Here is a 19,679-nt window from a genome sequence, read left to right on the forward strand (position 1 = left end):
TGCCTCAATGCAATGTTGGCACAAAACACTTTGTTACAGACCAATTGCCATAATGCTTCTACACCTGCATTACTTGCTGTTTGGGGTTTTAGGCTGGGTTTCTGTACAGCACTTTGAGATATCAGCTGATGTAAGAAGGGCTATATAAATAAATTTGAACAAAAGCGAATCTTGAATTTTAAGGTTTAAAATATCCCTCTGGTGGCCAGGGTTGATTTTAAGAAATGCCATTGGTTGGTGGATATAAAGTCTAAGGTCTTTGACAGGAAATAATCAGGAAATAATCATGGTCATCTGGCGAGGTTAGCATAGGGCTAACGTTTGCCAGACTTTCTGATGGGACTAGCTACAACGTAGCTTGTATAAAAATCAACGATTTTAACTGGCTGATGAAGATTTTTAGACAGAGAAATTGTTTACGTTTAAACTGTTTCTAATGTTCGCAAGTATGGCCTCGTTATGTTTTCAGTTTGTGAGTGTGTGATATGGGGGTATAATGTTTTGTGACATTTATACAGAAAAACATTTAGAAATAAGAGCAGCTTTGTTGACACTGCCATGTTGGTCTGAGCCTTGCTGTTGGAAAAAAAAAACACTACCACTACAGTGTCCGACTTTCGGCTGTCGAAGATGCAACTCCTGACTTCACTCGCCGGCTTTCCTCTACAGAAGTCTTCGTTACGCTTACTGCTCAAACACACCCATTGTGTTTTGTCTTAAAAGCTTCACGACACAGTAAAGCAGTACTAACAAATATTATTTCATATTTATTTTAATCTTTAGTTAAAACACAGCACGAGAGGAAATTCCAATTCACAGCACTGGAAAGGGTAGATACCTATAGAAAGTACTAGCTGAGAAGACCACAGGACAGAGGGAGACTGGACAAAATAACACATTCTCAGACACTGACATAGAAGCTAAGTGGTACTATAGTTACTCAAGAAAGGCTTCAGATATGCATTATGGCAGGCAGGAGAGAGTAGCCTGACAGACAAACAGACAGGACGAGAAGAGTAAGTAAAGGGGGGCCGTACACTCACAGTGGACGGGGAGGCTCGGGTAGTCTGGGTGGCTGGGTGGGGGGCAGAGTTGTCCATGGAGTTGCCCCCGATGAGGTAGGCTCCAGAGCTGCTGATGATCTGCCCCCCGGCCAGACCCATGGTCAGACCCCCGTTCCCCCCTCCATTGTTGGCCATGCCATGGGACGACACCACTGTAGACACCTCGGACGAGCTGCCCTGCGTGTCAAAGTAGCTCCCTCCACTGTTCTGGCTGTACACCTGGGGCTCGGAGTACGAGTACGTCCGTCTGGGCAAAAACATCGGAGGGAAAAGTTAGGAATTTCCCCCCCCGGAGTGATAGGTCAGGATAATTTCCTTCTACATAAAGGCAAGTTTGAATAGTGCTAGAGTGCCTATTTGATGTGAATTAGCGGTGCCATTCTGAGCCTTCACGGGAAGGCAATATTCCTGTGTTAATGAAAGTGGAGTTTCCATAGTTACACAAATCACCTGAGGAGTCGCCGTGCCGACAGAGATTTGTGTGATTGTCGTTTTCCTCTGCAGTGACTCAGACCATTACCTTGGCCTCTGATATAATGACACCCTTCAGTGCCTTGACACAACAGGTGTTGTGGACCAGAAACATATTCTCTCTCTCAGACCTTTATATACATTCCCCTACATATAAATTTGGGACAACGATGATAAAACTTTAAAATGTGGCTCTTTACTCCATTTTGGATTTGAGATCAAATGTTTCATATGAAGCGACAGTACAGCATGTCACTGCTGTACTTTTACTTGAGGATATTTTCATACATATCTGTTTCACCGTTAAGAAATGAATGCACTTTATGCATCTAGTCCTCCCATTTGAGGGTGTCATAAGTATTTGGACAAATTAATTTATAATGTATTACATTTCATCAAAAATGTAGTATTTGGTCTAGGGTTGTCACGATACCCGAATTTTGACTTCCATACGGATACCAGTTTTAGTATAACAATACTCGATACCATCACAATACTCGATACGCAAAAAAAAGTCAAAGAAAGGCGCTTGATCCAGACAGATCTTTTGAGTTCAATATCATAACATTTCAAATGTTATGTCAATTTTTTCAGAGACAGCCATGTATATGAATTCATGAATTTGACTTTGTTTTTACCAATCTAACTACGTAACAACATAATAGTAATAATTTATTTTAATGGTAAATCTCTATTGATGAACTGGGTAAATCAAGATATAATCAAGCCTAGGCCTATTCCTAATACAGGGAAATGCATATTCAATAGGAGTGTGCGCATGTATTGAGTTATTGAGCTTGATTTGGCTGCTTTCATGGGATTCAGAGGGAAAAAACTATCCGTTTCCCTTCCATTTGGGACTTATTTTATTATACGGCTGAACAAGATTTGCATAAAAGAAGCAATCTCTTATTTTATAAAAGTGTGCGCTGTCTCTTTAAGACCCAGTAAAGAAGTAATTCACACACACAGTCAGTTGCTCTGTCTGAACTGAATTAATAAAGTTTGTGGTGACAATCAGCATATTTTGCATTATGGTTTGCACATTATCACAAAAAAGTACTAGGGTAGTAAATTGATGTTAGCTTCAGCTGTAAGCTAGCAAGAAAAGTTAGCCTACAAAACTGGAAGCTAACAGTTTCTTCTTTCATTGTAAAGCATTCTAGTCTGTAACGGACATAGTTTTGCAAACAGTAATTAACAACATTGTGTTGAAACTGTGTGTTAGCTTGTATGCAGCATGAGTGGGAAGCTAACGTTACGCAGCCCAGACTCCCAGTGAGTGCAGTGGTTCAGGCTAGAGCAAGCAATGAGTAATTGGAGCAGGCACAGTGCACTCGCGCTATGAAAGAGACATTGACTTGCTGATAGACAGACTTGATCCTCTCTCAATCAGTAGACGAAGTGAGACACATTTGACAGAAGTACTGAAAGTAACAAACATTTGAGTACCAAACTGTTTTTCATGTTCTAGTATCAAAAAGGTACAGAAGTTTCGGTATACCATGCAACACTAATTTGGTCCCATATTCCTAGCATGCAATGACTATATCAAGCTTGGGACTACAAATTTGTTGGATTCATTTGCGGTTAGTTTTGGTTATGTTTTGGATTATGTTATGCCAAATAGAAATGAATGGTAAATAATCTAGTGTATCATATGTGATAATTATGCCTCCAACTTTTTCGCTCATTAGTCACGATTCCTTCATGATTATCCGTAATGGTAGCATCCACATTAATGTAGACGTATTCAGAAACATATTATATAATTATTGACAATAAAAGTGACTCCAAAATGAGACAATACATTATTTACCATTAATTTCTATTGGGCACAACATAATCCGAAACACAACATAAACAAACTGCAAATGAATCCAACAAGTTTCTAGAGTCACAAGCTTGACGCAGTGTTTGTGTGCTAGGAATATGGGACCAAATACTAAACTAGACAAAATGAAATACATTATAAGTGACATTGTCCACATACTTTTAAATGGGGGGCCAAGATACATAAAGTGCTTTCATTTCTAAATGATGAAACAGATATGTAATAAAATACCCTCAAATAAAAAGGTGACATTCTGTACTCACTTGTATATAATCCAAAGAACAGAAATCGGACAGCACTCTGGCAAATAAACTTAAATTGACATATTTTTTAGTGCAGCAAGAAAAATGTCAATTTAAGTTTATTTACCAGAATGCTGTCCTATTTCTGTTCTCTCGCCTCATAAAACATTTGATCTCAAATCCAAAGCCAAATTACAAGCGTCACTGTCCAAATAAATCTGTAGAGGAGTGCATAAGACTTATGCCGAAACTCTGGAGAGATACCAGGTTATGGAGGAACGTTTAGGGCACCAGAATGATTCTTGTTGACAAATCATCTGAACGGTAAGAAATAACCCCTGCCCTTTTTTCATGTACTCTTTTGGTGTGCAGTGAATCTACTTCTATACCCAATAGAACTGTGGAGGGGACAAGCAGCTGGTACTAACACACTGTTAACAGACTCAAATAGTAAGTGGTTGTGTGCTCAGCTCACTTGTTCTGTCCTGAAGTTAGACGGCGTTGAGCTAGCTTGTTAGCCAGGCCTTGCCCCTCCCTAAGCCCCTCCATCAGAGACTGCTGTCGGTCGATTTGGGACTGTGTCACTCACTATGGGAAAGCCCCAGCCTGTGGAGTGTGTACATAACCTTGTCCCCCGAGCCAAGGAGTACGCAGCACTTATTCATACTCCTGGTCATCTCCAGGTGACTGCACACAATCACACAGTACTTCACTGTGCTGTTACTTACGCCCTCCGCGCCCGCCATGTGTGTGTGGCAGAACTACTGCTGTGAAGTGACTTTAGCTGTTGCCGTTGACTACAGAGAAGACGTTAAAGCCAGTGTGTAGTGCCACTGCAGAGTGAGTGACAAAGGCAGCGGTGGTTGAGCAACACTAAACACTCACATTGTTCCGTTGGTGTAGACGCCACTGTTCTCCTCCACATACTGCACCTGTGCTGGGTATACATGCTGAACCTGTTGAACAGTCTGGGTCTGCAACGGTAGGGCAACAAGTTAGAAACGACACACAAATCAAAACACAAACACACACACACACACACACACACACACACAGCCCGTTTATCTGCTGTTGGACAGGCACCTGAGAGGTCACCTGCTGGGTGGAACCTGCGGGCTGCACAGGCACGGCGGTCTGGAGAGGGACAGTGGAGGCGGAGTCAGCGCCTGCCTCAGGGGTCTGCATGGCGCCTGCAGGAGAGAGAGGACACATTGGTCAACTGGGTACCACCAGAGCCATCGATGGAGGGGAGCACATTGATAGACGGACTATAGAGAACCACAAGCTCTTCTCTGGTCTGGCGCCAAAGTGGCAGAACAAAGTCCACTGCAAAGAACTCCACAAGCAACCTTTGTCTCAATTTGGTTTGCATGCACAGTACCAGGACAATTTAAGTGCTAACTAAGGTGTATCTGGGTCTGGGAGTATAAAATTAATATCACTCACAGAGACATGAATTCTAGATTATATCTATGGTATTAGTGTACCCAAGTTGACTAATGAACAGGTGCTGTAGTGGAGCGGGTCGAGAGTTTCAAGTTCCTTAGTGTCCACATCACCAACGAACTATCATGCTCCAAACACACCAAGACAGTCGTGAAGATGGTACGACAAAACCTTTTCCCCCTCAGGAGACTGAAAAGATTTGGCATGGGTCCCCAGATCCTCAAAAGTTCAACAGCTGCACCACCGAGAGCATCCGGACCGGTTGCACCCCTGCCTGGTATGGCAACTGCTCGGCATCTGACCGTAAGGCGCTACAGAGGGTAGTGCGTATGGCCCAGTACATCACTGGGGCCAAGCTTCCTGACATCCAGGACCTACAGTTGAAGTGGGAAGTTTACATACACTTAGGTTGGAGTCATTAAAACTCGTTTTCAACCACTCCACAAATGTTTTGTTAAACTATAGTTTTGGCAAGTCGGTTAGGACATCTACTTTGTGCATGACACAAGTAATTTTTCCAACAATTGTTTACAGACAGATTATTTAACTTATAATTCACTGTATCACAATTCCAGTGGGTCAGAAGTTTACATACACTGAGTTGACTATGCCTTTAAACAGCTTGGAAATTTCCATAAAATGATGTCATGGCTTTAGAAACTTCTGATAGGCTAATTGACATCATTTGAGTCAATTGGAGGTGTACTTGTGGATGTATTTCAAGGCCTACCTTCAAAATCAGTGCCTCTTTGCTTGACATCATGGGAAAATCAAAATAAATCAGCCAAGACCTCAGAAAATAATTGTAGACCTCCACAAGTCTGGTTCATCCTTGGGAGCAATTTCCAAATGCCTGAAGGTTCAGGTTCACCTGTACAAACAATAGTACGCAAGTATAAACACCATGGGACCACGCAACCGTCATACTGCTCAGGAAGGAGATGCGTTCTGTCTCCTTGAGATGAACGTACTTTGGTGCGAAAAGTGCAAATCAATCCCAGAACAACAGCAAAGGACCTTGTGAAGATGTTAGAGAAAACAGGTACAAAAGTATCTAGATCCACAGTAAAACGAGTCCTACAACCTGAAAGGCCGCTCAGCAAGGAAGAAGCCACTGCTCCAAAACCGCCATAAAAAAGCCAGACTACGGTTTGCAACTGCACATGGGGACAAAGATCGTACTTTTTGGAGAAATGTCCTCTGGTCTGATGAAACAAAAATAGAACTGTTTGGCCATAATGACCATTGTATGTTTGTAGGAAAAAGGGGGAGTCTTGCTAGCTGAAGAACACCATCCCAACCGTGAAGGACGGGGGTGGCAACATCATGTTGTGGGGGGGCTTTGCTGCAAGAGTGACTGGTGCATTTCACAAAATAAATGGCATCATGAGGAAGGAAAATGATGTGGATATATTAAGCAAAATCTCAAAAATTCAGTCAGGAAGTTAAAGCTTGGTCGCAAATGGTCTTCCAAATGGACAATGACCCCAGGCATACTTCCAAGATTGTGGCAAAATAGCTTAAGGACAACAAAGTCAAGGTATTGGAGTGGCCATCACAAAGCCCTGATCTCAATCCTATAGAAAATTTGTGGGCAAAACTGAAAAAGCGTGTGCGAGCAAGGAGGCCTACAAACCTGACTCAGTTACACCAGCTCTGTCAGGAGGAATGGGCCAAAATTCACCCAACTTATTGTGGGAAGCTCGTGGAAGGCTACCCAAAACGTTTGACCCAAGTTAAACAATTTAAAGGCAATGCTACCAAATACTAATTGAGTATATGTAAACTTCTGACCCACTGGGAATATGATGAAAGCAATAAAAGCTTAAATAAATCAATCATTCTCTCTACTATTATTCTGACATTTCACATTCTTAAAATAAAGTGGTGATCCTAACTGACCTAAGACAGGGACTTTTTACTTGGACTAAATGTCAGGAATTGTGAAAAAGTGAGTTTAAATGTATTTGGCTAAGGTGTATGTAAACTTCTGACTTCAACTCTAGGTACTAGGCGGTATTAGAGGAAAGCCCATAAAATTGTCAAAGACTCCAGTCACCCAAGTTATAGACTGTTCTCTCTGCTACCACACGGCAAGCAGTACCGGAACGCCAAGTCTAGGACCAAAAGGGTCCTTAAGAGCTACTTTAGGCTCCTTAAGAGCTACCCCCCCCTTTTGTTTTGTTTTCACACTGGTGCTACTCGCTGTTTATTATCTATGCATACCCCTACCTACATGTACCAAATATCTCTACTAACCTGCATATTGACTCGGTACTGGTACCCCTTGTATATAGCCTCATTATTGTTATTTTTGTGTTACTTTTTTTATTTTACTATTTTTACTTTAGTTTATTTAGTAAATATTTTCTTAACCTCTTTCTTGAACTGCATTGTTGGTTAACGGCTTGTAAGTAAGCATTTCATGGTAAGGTCTACACCTGTTGTATTCGGGCGCATGTGACAAATAAAACGTGATTTGATTCGATTATTTGGTTCCTGGGAAGACATGAAGTAAGCTTCTCTCCACCAATCATCTATGCACAACATGTACAAATACAGTCACAATACCATATCATTATGATTCTTTGGTATAATTGGAATAAGAATACTGACTCTGTGTGTACAATAACTGTCCATTTGAGAGTCAGTGCTTAAGCAACTCATCACATTGACTGCACCGGTGTAATTCTGACTGCTGTGCCGCTAGAATAGGCAGCTGTGGCCAGCAGTACTGAATGTACTCAGGGTAGTGTATGAGTCAGTGGTCCGAGCAGAGAGCTCGTCTCCTGTCTCCGTGTTCACAGCAATAAAAAAACAGTTAATATTTAACAGCCCTAATGAGCTTCTCTTTCTCCCTCTGCTCTCACAAATCTGTTCCCTTCACATCTTCCAACGATTTTTATCATTCAGACATTCGTTGATTAATTCTTGCCAAAAACATTTAGGCTAATTTTGTGAAAATGTGGTCGTATTTGTCAAACCACGGTTTTTACTTTGTTCTCCCACCTCGGCATTGGAACACACGCATAGGTGTCCAAAAATGCAGCTGGTGTCAGAGATTTAGAATCCATCTTTATTGGCTAACGACCCAACCCTGAACACACAGAGCTACGGTGAGATGAGGACTTGGGCAGAGGGAGACATTCACAGTAAAGCAGCATGTAGGCTAATCATAGAACAGCCACCTCTCCTCCTCCTGCTCTGTCCTCCGCGGTGACCCCCCCCCCACACACTCCCCCTCATCTGCTCAACTTAGTTTCCATGACCAAGCCTCTCCTGGTTAATTAACCTGTCTCCTAAGAGCCCTGGATCTCTCTGGGGTCTGCCTGTCCTCCTCCACCTCCTTCTCTCCATCCTACTACTCCTCCTCTCCATCTTCAGTGATATACCAGAGGTTGTGTTCAGATGCATTTCTCCCTTCATAGTGCATGATAGTACAGCACAGTATAGTGCATGATAGGACAGCACAGTATAGTGCATGATAGTACAGCACAGTATAGTGCATGATAGTACAGCACATGATAGTACAGCACAGTATAGCGCATGATAGTACAGCACAGTATAGCGCATGATAGTACAGCACAGTATAGTGCATGACAGCACAGTATAGTGCATGACAGCACAGTATAGTGCATGACAGCACAGTATAGTGCATGACAGCACAGTATAGTGCATGATAGTACAGCACAGTATAGTGCATGATAGTACAGCACAGTATAGTGCATGCACAGGGTGTCAACCAGCGTAGTTTCCTTTTAACGCAGGAGGCTGCATTGAATTGAATAGTATTTTCTTCCATCCTGTATTGGTAAAACACTTGAGCACTGATTCAGACAGGTGGTTCTCCATGCTGTTCACAGAAAGAACCAGAGACCAGTCAGTCAGACCATTCCGCTCCTGTTCTGTCATCAGTCAGGACTTTCAAACTGAAGCCTCTCTCCATTGAAGGAACATAGCCTATACTTTGATGGTGCAGCAGGGGTTTTAGAAAAGTGTTCCCCTTGTTTATATAATGTATTAGCCTACCATTTGATAAAACCAAAGACAGAAAGACTTAAACAATTCTGAAGAGCTCTCAGCATCCATTGAAGATAAAAATCCTGCATGATTCAAGATATGGCCTTTTAATGTCGCTCAGCAAATTGCATTTGTTCTGCGGGTAGCGTGACAACATGGTCTAAAAAGCTCCAAAAGCCCAGGTACCTGATCACAGGGCGATGCTAGTAGGAAGGCAGCAGATGACCGAAACTAACATGACAGTGACAAATCAGTGCCAGATCGGGCTGGGACGGTCATGGAATTTTGGATGACTGTTATTGGCTAGCCAAATGACTGCGGTCAACTATTTGAATAGCCTATTTGCACATGTTCTCCTCTCCTCTGCTCCTGACTGTATGTGATGCCATAGAAATAGAATGAATAGAACGGGCATACCCATTCAAGGTCAATGATGGCATAATGGGTGGGCTGGCCGCCATCGAAAGTGTACTCATAGGAGCAAAGCAGGAAGTAAAAAGAGGAAGTGTACCCATCAATATGTGCTGTGATATGTTGATTCAACTCAACCGACATGACAAAAAATACATTCCATTGAATGAGCCACATCAGTTATCATTTGAATTAACATTCTACATTACCATTGAAATGATTGCATCCCAATACGAGGCAGCCATTGAGAGTGTACCCATGAGTTTACCAGTCAAGTACTGTGGATGCGGTGAAGGAGTCAATGGAACGCAGACAGTTCCACTGACCAGATTGGCTCACATTCAACTGATCTGACAAAGTGGATATTCGTCAAATCCGTCATGATTTATGTATTGTAACAGGTGCACAATTTTTATATATTTTGATTTTTTCCCGCTGCATCACATGTAGAACTTCAACAGGTCTATTTTCAGGTTTAGAAGAAGTGACTGCTAAAAATGCCAAATGTATAAGCTGGTTAGCAAAGGTGGTGGAAGTCAGTCGTTTTTAACTGTAATGCAGTTGATTAGTAATGATGACATGAACATGTGTTGGGGTTGACATCCATACAAGCATTATACTCAGATTGTTACCTCATAGTGTGAAATACACATATAAACAATAGCCTAAATGTAGCCTAATTTTGCTGGGGGGCAATGAGGAGACTAAGGATCTTTCCCCCAAGGCCCTTTCCTCCACGCGTTTCCATGGCAATTCCATTGTTTTGTTGAGTTCGATTGACCTCTTTACTGCATCTATTGCCAGGGTGAGAGGTTCCAAGCCTATTCTATAGACCCAGTTGGTATTAGATAGAACTTCATGACCCATCCCGCCTGTGGGGAAAACAACCTGTAGTTACCTACAGTAGGCTACCCCATTAGCTCACAGCAAAAACTTGAACTTTTTCAAATGCAGTTTTTGTTGTCTGCTTGTTTTAGTCGATTACAAAACTACATTTAAGAAAAATATAACATGTCTAGAGATTCATTTTCAACATTGCCTGCTCCCTGGCGTTCTCACTACTTAGAAAAACGTAATATTGTAGGGCTTCCCTCATGCCCCTTTTCATGACGATGCTAGCAGCCACTTGAGTGAGTGCTAGCTACCGACCGTAACATTAAACTTGCCAAGACTAACACAAACACACGGACTATACAGCTGCAAGTAGTGAGTGGAGTTACAAACGGACTGTACTAAACAAGTTATGTCTTACCTGTGATTTAATGTTTCCCACACACATATCTACAGTACGTGTAGACTCCTCGGACACCGTATCCCTCACACAGAACTCTGCTCACAGGCTCTATTTCCCTACGTGGGAGCATTGCGAACCAGAGGTCATGCTTTTCGACAAGGTTACATGTACATTTAACTAACACAGCAGCTTTTCGGCATGTTTTGTTATTTCTGTAAAACAAAACATGTATGACGTATAACAAAAACATGTATGACGAAGTTACCTCTTTTACAATGGGGGTCAATAGAAAATAATGTTGTTTTCCCCCAATTTGTTGGCGTGAATACCGACTGGGACTATCAACTCTATTTCTATGTGTGCTGCAGCTGCAGGAATGCGGGCGTCACTTAGGCAACCGAAGACTCGTATGCTACAATACTTTGCTTGAGCAACAAAGTTTGTTAAGAGTCCATGTTACCTCAAAAAAATGGACTCAACTGCACAAATGCCTGGCCATCCCCTCTTCAGTTATTTTATAACCATCGGTTACGCGGTTATACGGTAAATTATGCCAGTCTTGGGTGCCCCCACCCAGGCAGTGGCAGTGCTGGCAACACTAGCTGCAGTAACCCATGGGGAGGGGGTCACACTCGGACATTCAGAGAGCGGGTATATTATTGTGACCCTGGTGGCACAAAATCAAAGTCTGACTGCATGGAGATGCTTGGGATAAATGGTCAATACGGGTGACCGTACTGTGGGTGTTTCAGGGAAAAGGTGTACATTTGACCTCCATCATCTAGGATGTGACAATAGTTAATAAAATCTCTCAATTTCTGACCATGTTTTTGTGCGGTCTTGCAGGCCTTCTAATGCAGCTGCAACTGTAAATGCATTTGTAAATCAAGATCTTTCTTGAGTTGGGCTCTAGGATGGTGCAACTGTTGAGAATGTGAGTTTATGGTTGTGTGGGGGGAAGGGTTGAGTGTGTGTGGGTGTATGTGTGTATCCCACAACTGTTGCGAAGGAGTAAATGATGTTAGGGACAATAGAGGATGATCCACAGCTATATATAATACAAATCGAGGTGAGGGCGATGGAAATGCATTTGGCAATTAATTTACTTCAATTCGGTAAATGGCACTGTGTGCTCTTTTCCAAGGATGGATCCCAGTCTGTTCAGGGCTATGGGATACGGGGGATCGGGGGTGGTCTGCCGGGCATTGGGATGACAACCCAACTAGAGATGAGGAAGGCTTTTAGCGGGAGGAATAGTAGGGACCAATTGGAGGTTTACTTAGTAGCAATGCAAATATCATGGAACAGCTATATAGACACTCAATCATCATGTTACCTTTTAATGGTACGTTTACAAACATATATTTTGATAAATACAATTTAAAGTTGTGTCTCATTATGGTAAGTGGTGAAATAAGTATAGCCAGTTACAATTGTAATGGCCTAGCAGATAATAAGAAAAGACGATCAGTATTTACCTGGCTAAAAGAGAAGGAATATAATATCTATTGTTTACAGGAAACCCATTCAACAATTTTAGAAGAAGTTTTGTGGGAAAAAAACTGGGGTGGCGAAATATATTTCTCCTATGGGCAAAGAAATTCAAAAGGGGTGATGGTTTTAATTAACAGTAATTTTGATCCAAATGTGCAAATTGTCCAAACAGATTATCAAGGTAGATGGATCATTTTAAATATGTTATTGGACAATAAACAGATATGGCTTATTAACCTATACGGTGCGAATAATGATGATCCAAGCTTCTTTGAAAATATATATAAGAATTGATCAACTCTACAAGAAACACTAGACTCTATTATTATGGTGGGAGATTTTAATACGGTCTTAAATACCTCTATGGACCGGAAAGGAAAACACACTACAAACTATCACCCTCAGGCACTTAAGGAAATCATGAATGTCATGGATATATTGGAATTAGTGGATCTATGGAGACTTAAATACCCTGACCTAGTGAGATATACATGGCGGAGGCTTAATCAAGCTAGTCGCCTTGACTACTTTCTCTCTGGCACCAAAAGTTTAAAAAGTGTTGATAGGGGACAGAATGCGGTCGGATCATCACATAATTGGCATATATATTACTCTTACAGAATTTCCACGTGGGCGAGGATATTGGAAATTTAATCAAAGCCTACTAGATGATAAATTGTTTAGAACTAGGACAGAAGAATTTATAACTGACTTTTTCAGACAGGAAAAACAAAAAGAAATGGAGGAACTTATTCAAGAAAGATTTAGTGTAATATATTATAAAAATAAAGCGAACTGGATGGAATATGGGGGAAAATGCACCAAATTCTTTTTCAATCTTCAATATAGAAATGCTACCAAAAAAAATGTATTAAAACTTGTTACAAATGATGGAGTCATGCATGGTTCACCAAATTATATTTTAAAGAGGAAGTAAAGTACTTTAATATGTTTTAATTTCAGGCTCCTCCATCTCCACTAACTGAAACTAATTGTATGGATTTTCTTCCTAATAATAATGTAAAATTAACATCTGTACAGAAAGACTCATGCGAAGGCCAAATTACAGAGGAGGAACTGCTTGATGCAATTGGGGCCTTTAAGGATGGGAAAACTCCAGGGCTGGATGGCATACCAGTGGAAGTATACAAAACTTTTTTTGATATACTCAAAGGACCATTATTAGCATGTTTTAACCATTCCTATATAAATGGTAGATTATCAGACATGCAACAAGAAGGTCTGATATCATTATTACTGAAACAGGACCCAAATGGTATATATAAAGATCCAGTCCATTTAAAAAATTGGAGACCTCTTACACTTCAGTGTTGTGATGCAAAAATCCTAGCAAAATGCTTGGCGCATAGAATTAAAAAAGTATTGTCAGATATTATTCATCCTAATCAGACAGGTTTTTTACATGGACGATACATTGGAGATAATATAAGACAAGTACCGGAAAAAATCGAATACTATGAAATATCGGGGACACCAGGCCTGGTTTTCATAGCTGATTTTGAAAAGGCTTTTGATAAAGTACAACTGGAGTTTATATATAAATGCCTCGAATATTTCAATTTTGGGGAATCTCTTATAAAATGGGTTAAAGCTATGTATGGTAATCCTAGGTGTAAAATATTAAATAATGGCTACATCTCAGAAAGTTTTAAACTATCTAGAGGAGTAAAACAAGGCGGTCCACTATCGGCATATTTATTTATTATTGCCATTGAAATGTTAGCTGTTAAGATTAGATCAAACAATAATATTAAGCGATTAGAAATCCGTGGCTTAAAAACTAAGGTGTCATTGTACGCCGATGATTCATGTTTTCTTTAAAAACCACAATTAGAGTCTCTCCATGGCCTCATAGAGGATCTACATACTTTTGCTATCCTCTCTGGATTAAAACCAATGATAAGTGTATAATATTACATATTGGATCACTAAATGCAAATTTTACCAATTAAATGGTCTGACGGAGATGTGGACATACTCGGTATACAAATCCCAAAAGAAAGAAATGATCTCACTCCAATACATTTTTATAGAAAGTTAGCAAAAATAGATAAGATCTTGCTACCATGGAAAGGAAAATACCTGTCTATTTGTGGAAAAATCACCCTGATTAACTCTTTAATCATATCACAGTTTACCTATTTGCTTATGGTTTTGCCTACACCTGCTTTTTAAATTATATGAACAAAAAATATTCCATTTTATTTGGAACGGCAAGCCAGATAAAATTAAAAGGGCCTATTTATATAACGAATATGAATTCGGAGGGCAGAAATGATTAAATATTAAAGCATTGGGCCTCTCACTAAAGGCATCAGTCATACCAACGTTATACTTAAATCCAAACTGGTTTTCTAGTAAATTGGTACGAATGTCTCATCCTATGTTCAAGAAGGGCCTTTTTCCCTTTATTCAGATTACACCTGCCCACTTTCGGTTGTTTGAAAAGGAAATAATCTCCAAAATATCTTTATTTTTTAAACAAGCCTTAGAAAGTTGTTTGCAATTTCAGTTTAATCCACCTGAAAAGACAGAACAAATAATACAACAAATATTGTGGTTAAATTCAAATATAGTAATTGATTAAAAAAAAAGTGAATGATATAGTGAATGATATAAATAGGACTGGTGGAGTGATGTCACACATGCAGCTAACACAGAGATATGGAAATGTCTGCTGTACCCAAAATTACAACCAATTAATTGCAGCATTACCACAAAAATGGAAGAGGCAAGTAGAAGGGGAAAAAAGTAAGGAACTTGTATGTCGGCCCTGTATTAAAGAACACAAATGGTTAAAGAAAAGTGTGCTATATAAAAATATACTGCTCAAAAAAATAAAGGGAACACTTAAAGAACACAATGTAACTCCAAGTCAATCACACTTCTGTGAAATCAAACTGTCCACTTAGGAAGCAACACGGATTGACAATACATTTCACATGCTGTTGTGCAAATGGAATAGACAACAGGTGGAAATTATAGGCAATTAGCAAGACACCCCCAATAAAGGAGTGGTTCTGCAGGTGATGACCAAAGACCACTTCTCAGTTCCTATGCTTCCTGGCTGATGTTTTGGTCACTTTTGAATGCTGGCGGTGCTTTCACTCTAGTGGTAGCATGAGACGGAGTCTACAACCCACACAAGTGGCTCAGGTAGTGCAGCTCATCCAGGATGGCACATCAATGCGAGCTGTGGCAAGAAGGTTTGCTGTGTCTGTCAGCGTAGTGTCCAGAGCATGGAGGCACTACCAGGAGACAGGCCAGTACATCAGGAGATGTGGAGGATGCCGTAGGAGGGCAACAACCCAGCAGCAGGACCGCTACCTCCGCCTTTGTGCAAGGAGGAGCAGGAGGAGCACTGCCAGAGCCCTGCAAAATGACCTCCAGCAGGCCACAAATGTGCATGTGTCTGCTCAAACGGTCAGAAACAGACTCCATGAGGGTGGTATGAGGGCCCGACGTCCACAGGTGGGGGTTGTGCTTACAGCCCAACACCGTGCAGGACGTTTGGCATTTGCCAGAGAACACCAAGATTGGCAAATTCGCCACGGGCGCCCTGTGCTCTTCACAGATGAAAGCAGGTTCACACTGAGCACATGTGACAGACGTGACAGAGTCTGGAGACGCCGTGGAGAACGTTCTGCTGCCTGCAACATCCTCAAGCATGACCGGTTTGGCGGTGGGTCAGTCATGGTGTGGGGTGGCATTTCTTTGGGGGGCCGCACAGCCCTCCATGTGCTCGCCAGAGGTAGCCTGACTGCCATTAGGTACCGAGATGAGATCCTCAGACCCCTTGTGAGACCATATGCTGGTGCGGTTGGCCCTGGGTTCCTCCTAATGCAAGACAATGCTAGACCTCATGTGGCTGGAGTGTCAGCAGTTCCTGCAAGAGGAAGGCATTGATGCTATGGACTGGCCCGCCCGTTCCCCAGACCTGAATCCAATTGAGCACATCTGGGACATCATGTCTCGCTCCATCCACCAACGCCACGTTGCACCACAGACTGTCCAGGAGTTGGCGGATGCTTTAGTCCAGGTCTGGGAAGAGATCCCTCAGGAGACCATCCGCCACCTCATCAGGAGCATGCCCAGGCGTTGTAGGGAGGTCATACAGGCACGTGAAGGCCACACACACTACTGAGCCTCATTTTGACTTGTTTTAAGGACATTACATCAAAGTTGGATCAGCCTGTAGTGTGGTTTTCCACTTTAATTTTGAGTGTGACTCCAAATCCAGACCTCCATGGGTTGATAAATTGGATTTCCATTGATTATTTTTGGGTGATTTTGTTGTCAGCACATTCAACTATGTAAAGAAAAAGGTATTTAATAAGATTATTTCATTCATTCAGATCTAGGATGTGTTATTTTAGTGTTCCCTTTATTTTTTTGAGCAGTGTATATACCAATTTCATTTAAAAAACCCAAAACTGACAGCTGTGCCATATAAATTGCAAAATAGTTGGGAAGACATTTTCGATGTACCCATTCCATAGCACATGGTTTATGAATTGATACGCAAAACGCCGGATTCAAAACTTCGAATTTTTCAATTGAAATTACTATACAAAATTCTTGCAAGTAATAGAATGTTATATATATGGGGGAAACAATCTTCCCAGCTCTGCAGATTCTGCTGTGAGGAGGCAGAGTCATTACATCATTTATTTTGGTATTGTCCATATGTAGCTCGTTTTTGGTCACAGGTCCAGGAATGGCTGAAGAATTGCAACATTTGCCTAGAACTAACGCTGCAGATAGCAATACTGGGTGATTTGAAAAGCCATAGTCAATCAATCAATAATATAATAATTATTTTAGCAAAAATGTTTATTTAGAATTTACAATCTGTAGAAGCTATGAGAATAGAAAGGTTAAATTGTTTGTGAAGCATGACAGCACAGTTGAAAAATATATGGCAAATAGAAATCCGAAATGGATGATGTTGAGAGATAGATGGGAGGGGTTGAATGGAGCTGAAGGGTGGGACTAATAACAAGATAAACAATGTAAAACATACAGGGTCTGTAAAATGGATATAGGTTTAGACTTTTTGTGATATAGCACAGTTACAAATAGAAATCAAACTGGATGGACATCAGAAATCGAGGAAGGACTAAAAACAAACAAAAAAGAACTATTGTAAAATAGACTGTGTCTGTAAAATGTGTATAAGATGAATAAATTGAAGGTAAAAGCCGAAGTGTTTATTAGTTTACTCCAATTGGGGGATCGGTGGTAGGGTTTGCGGGGAATAATAATAAAGGTATATTCTTTAAAAAAGTATGTATGTCTATATAGGTATGTGTATGTATATATGTGTACATGTATGCATGCGTGTATGGATATATTTACCCCAAAAATATATGGGGGTTTGGAAATGATGTAGACAATTACATTGATGGAAGCAATATTCTTTCCGCAATATTAAGCTGATCCACCCCCCCCAAAAAAAAAATATATTTATATATAAAATGAAGGAAAAATATAAAAAAAATAAATGTATGCCAGTCTTGGTGCCAGGGAGATGCTGCTGACATGGCAGTCAAGTGATCCATTCAGAGGTTGTCATGCTTTCTCTTTTTAGTCTCTACAGGTACCATTTTTCTTCTGCTCCATGCACTCTGCAGTAGGAGAGCTAAAGTGCAAGGCCCTATCGGCCTCTACAACACAAAACCCACCTGCTCCCTGCAGCCTGCCCCTGATGATTAGGAGATGAGGAGAGGAGTGACTTTCTGGATGTAAACAGGGCACCTACCTCACTCCTGCAGCCCCCCCCCCCCCCCCACAGCCTGCTCTCACTCCCCTGTGGCCCACTTAAGCGCTGTTCTCAACTGAACAACTGCAAGCTCTACAAGCCCACGCAGGAACAAAGGCCAGAGAGGAGGGCAGCACTCGCCCTGTCTCTCCTTCACCCTCCCCCAGGTCCTTCCCCACCATTTGACTGACAGAACGAGATCTATAATGTTATCTCATCACATTACCACAGTCAATAAAGGGCCAACTTTAATGGCATGATCAAAACAAAATATGTTTCTAGTCTAAAATGCTGTTAATGCCTGGGATATCCATTGTGAGCATAAGACTGGTAGCAAGTGGATTGTCCTCAACCTAAAATGTATTGATGAATGTCCAGAAACAACATGCTTTAGAGAGGAGTTGTAACACTGTGAAAGAAACACAACCCCAAATAAAGAGGCACGTCTCCTTTGTATTGATCTCATTTCCTTCCCATCTCCATCATGTTAGACCTGTGTCCATGTTAGGCTGGCAGTGATAAAAACACTGTCTGAAGCTGCAGCATTAACCAATTTCCTTTACAACTATGGAACAGGGTTGAGGTTAGTGATAAAGTACACCTTGTAATGTAAAAACAGTGTACACAGGCTGCTGTGCGTGCAAATAACACAGCAAACCCCCCAGTTTATTCTGCTAAGCCATGAAAATGGATGGATGAATAATCAAATGAATCAGCGGCTCTTTAAGTGATTGGAAACGGAACAGGATCCAGTGAACAGGTGGCATGGTTCTATTTTTGCCCACCCAACACCTGACTTCAGATAAGTGGTAACGTGATCTGATAACTAGCCGTTTCTGACATCCTGTCCTCTGTCCACAGAGGTGTGTATGCCATTATTGCCTTATAATAGGCTATAGGCCTAGGCCAGGGATGGGCATCTTCGATGGGGGTGGGGGCCACAAAAAATCTGCAGTGGCTTGCGGGTCTACATACCCACATCCATACATGTGGCGCTAGCCTTTTACGGGCCCTAAGGAATATTTTGTTGGGGGGCTTCCCCCAACTTGGGACCAAAACGTTTTAGTGGCCCCCCTCTTGACAGCAAAGTGAAGTTTTAGAGTTAATTTCCTGCAATTCTACACATTTGCCATGGGGAGTAGAGAAAATGTTACCTTTTTAATGCAGGTTTGCTGCAATTCTACACATTTTGCCATGGGGTGGAGCGAATATTTGCAGTTCTTAATATGACATCTGAGTGAGAGTGCCTAACAAAATCAATGGGGGCCCGGGTCAGTAATTCGACCATGATTACTACAAGTTAAGATAGCTGGCCGCTAGACTAACTTACCAATCAATTTTTTTTTTGACATGGTCTAATTTGAGTTACTGTCAGTGACCGACAAGATAAAAACTGCTGATGCACAAACACTTAAAAATTGCACCTTGTATATTCTACTATTCTAACTCAACACTTAAGTCGAGACCCAACTGAGTCCTAAAAATAAATAAATAAATAAATAAATAAATAAATATATATATATGACACACACACACACACACACAATCAGTCAAAAGTTTGGACAGACCTACTCATTCAAGGGATTTTCTTTATTTTTACTATTTTCTACATTGTAGAATAATAGTGAAGACATCAAAACTAGGAAATAACACACATGGAATCATGTAGTAACCAAAACAA

General features: G+C 41.1%; 1 protein-coding gene across 6 annotated transcripts in view; it reads right to left on the bottom strand.

Annotated features, from left to right (window-relative positions):
* LOC106563985 (transcription factor RFX3-like) overlaps positions 1-19,679 on the bottom strand; it is a 66,201-nt gene that overhangs the window by 29,582 nt on the left and 16,940 nt on the right. For 3 of the 6 annotated variants that reach the window (XM_045689760.1, XM_045689755.1, XM_014129952.2), the window contains exons 2-4: positions 4,695-4,801; positions 4,497-4,585; positions 1,044-1,311 (exon numbers count right to left, since the gene is read on the bottom strand). In XM_045689760.1, the coding sequence (XP_045545716.1) occupies positions 1,044-1,311; positions 4,497-4,585; positions 4,695-4,796 (459 nt within the window). In that variant the 5' untranslated portion in view covers positions 4,797-4,801. Of the gene's footprint in view, positions 1-1,037; positions 1,312-4,496; positions 4,586-4,694; positions 4,802-19,679 lie in introns of all 6 variants that reach the window. The other 3 variants (XM_045689750.1, XM_014129944.2, XM_014129960.2) reach the window with 2 other exon arrangements.

The sequence above is a fragment of the Salmo salar genome, chromosome ssa01 (assembly GCF_905237065.1).
Source record: "Salmo salar chromosome ssa01, Ssal_v3.1, whole genome shotgun sequence".
In the NCBI taxonomy this organism is placed as follows: domain Eukaryota; kingdom Metazoa; phylum Chordata; class Actinopteri; order Salmoniformes; family Salmonidae; genus Salmo; species Salmo salar.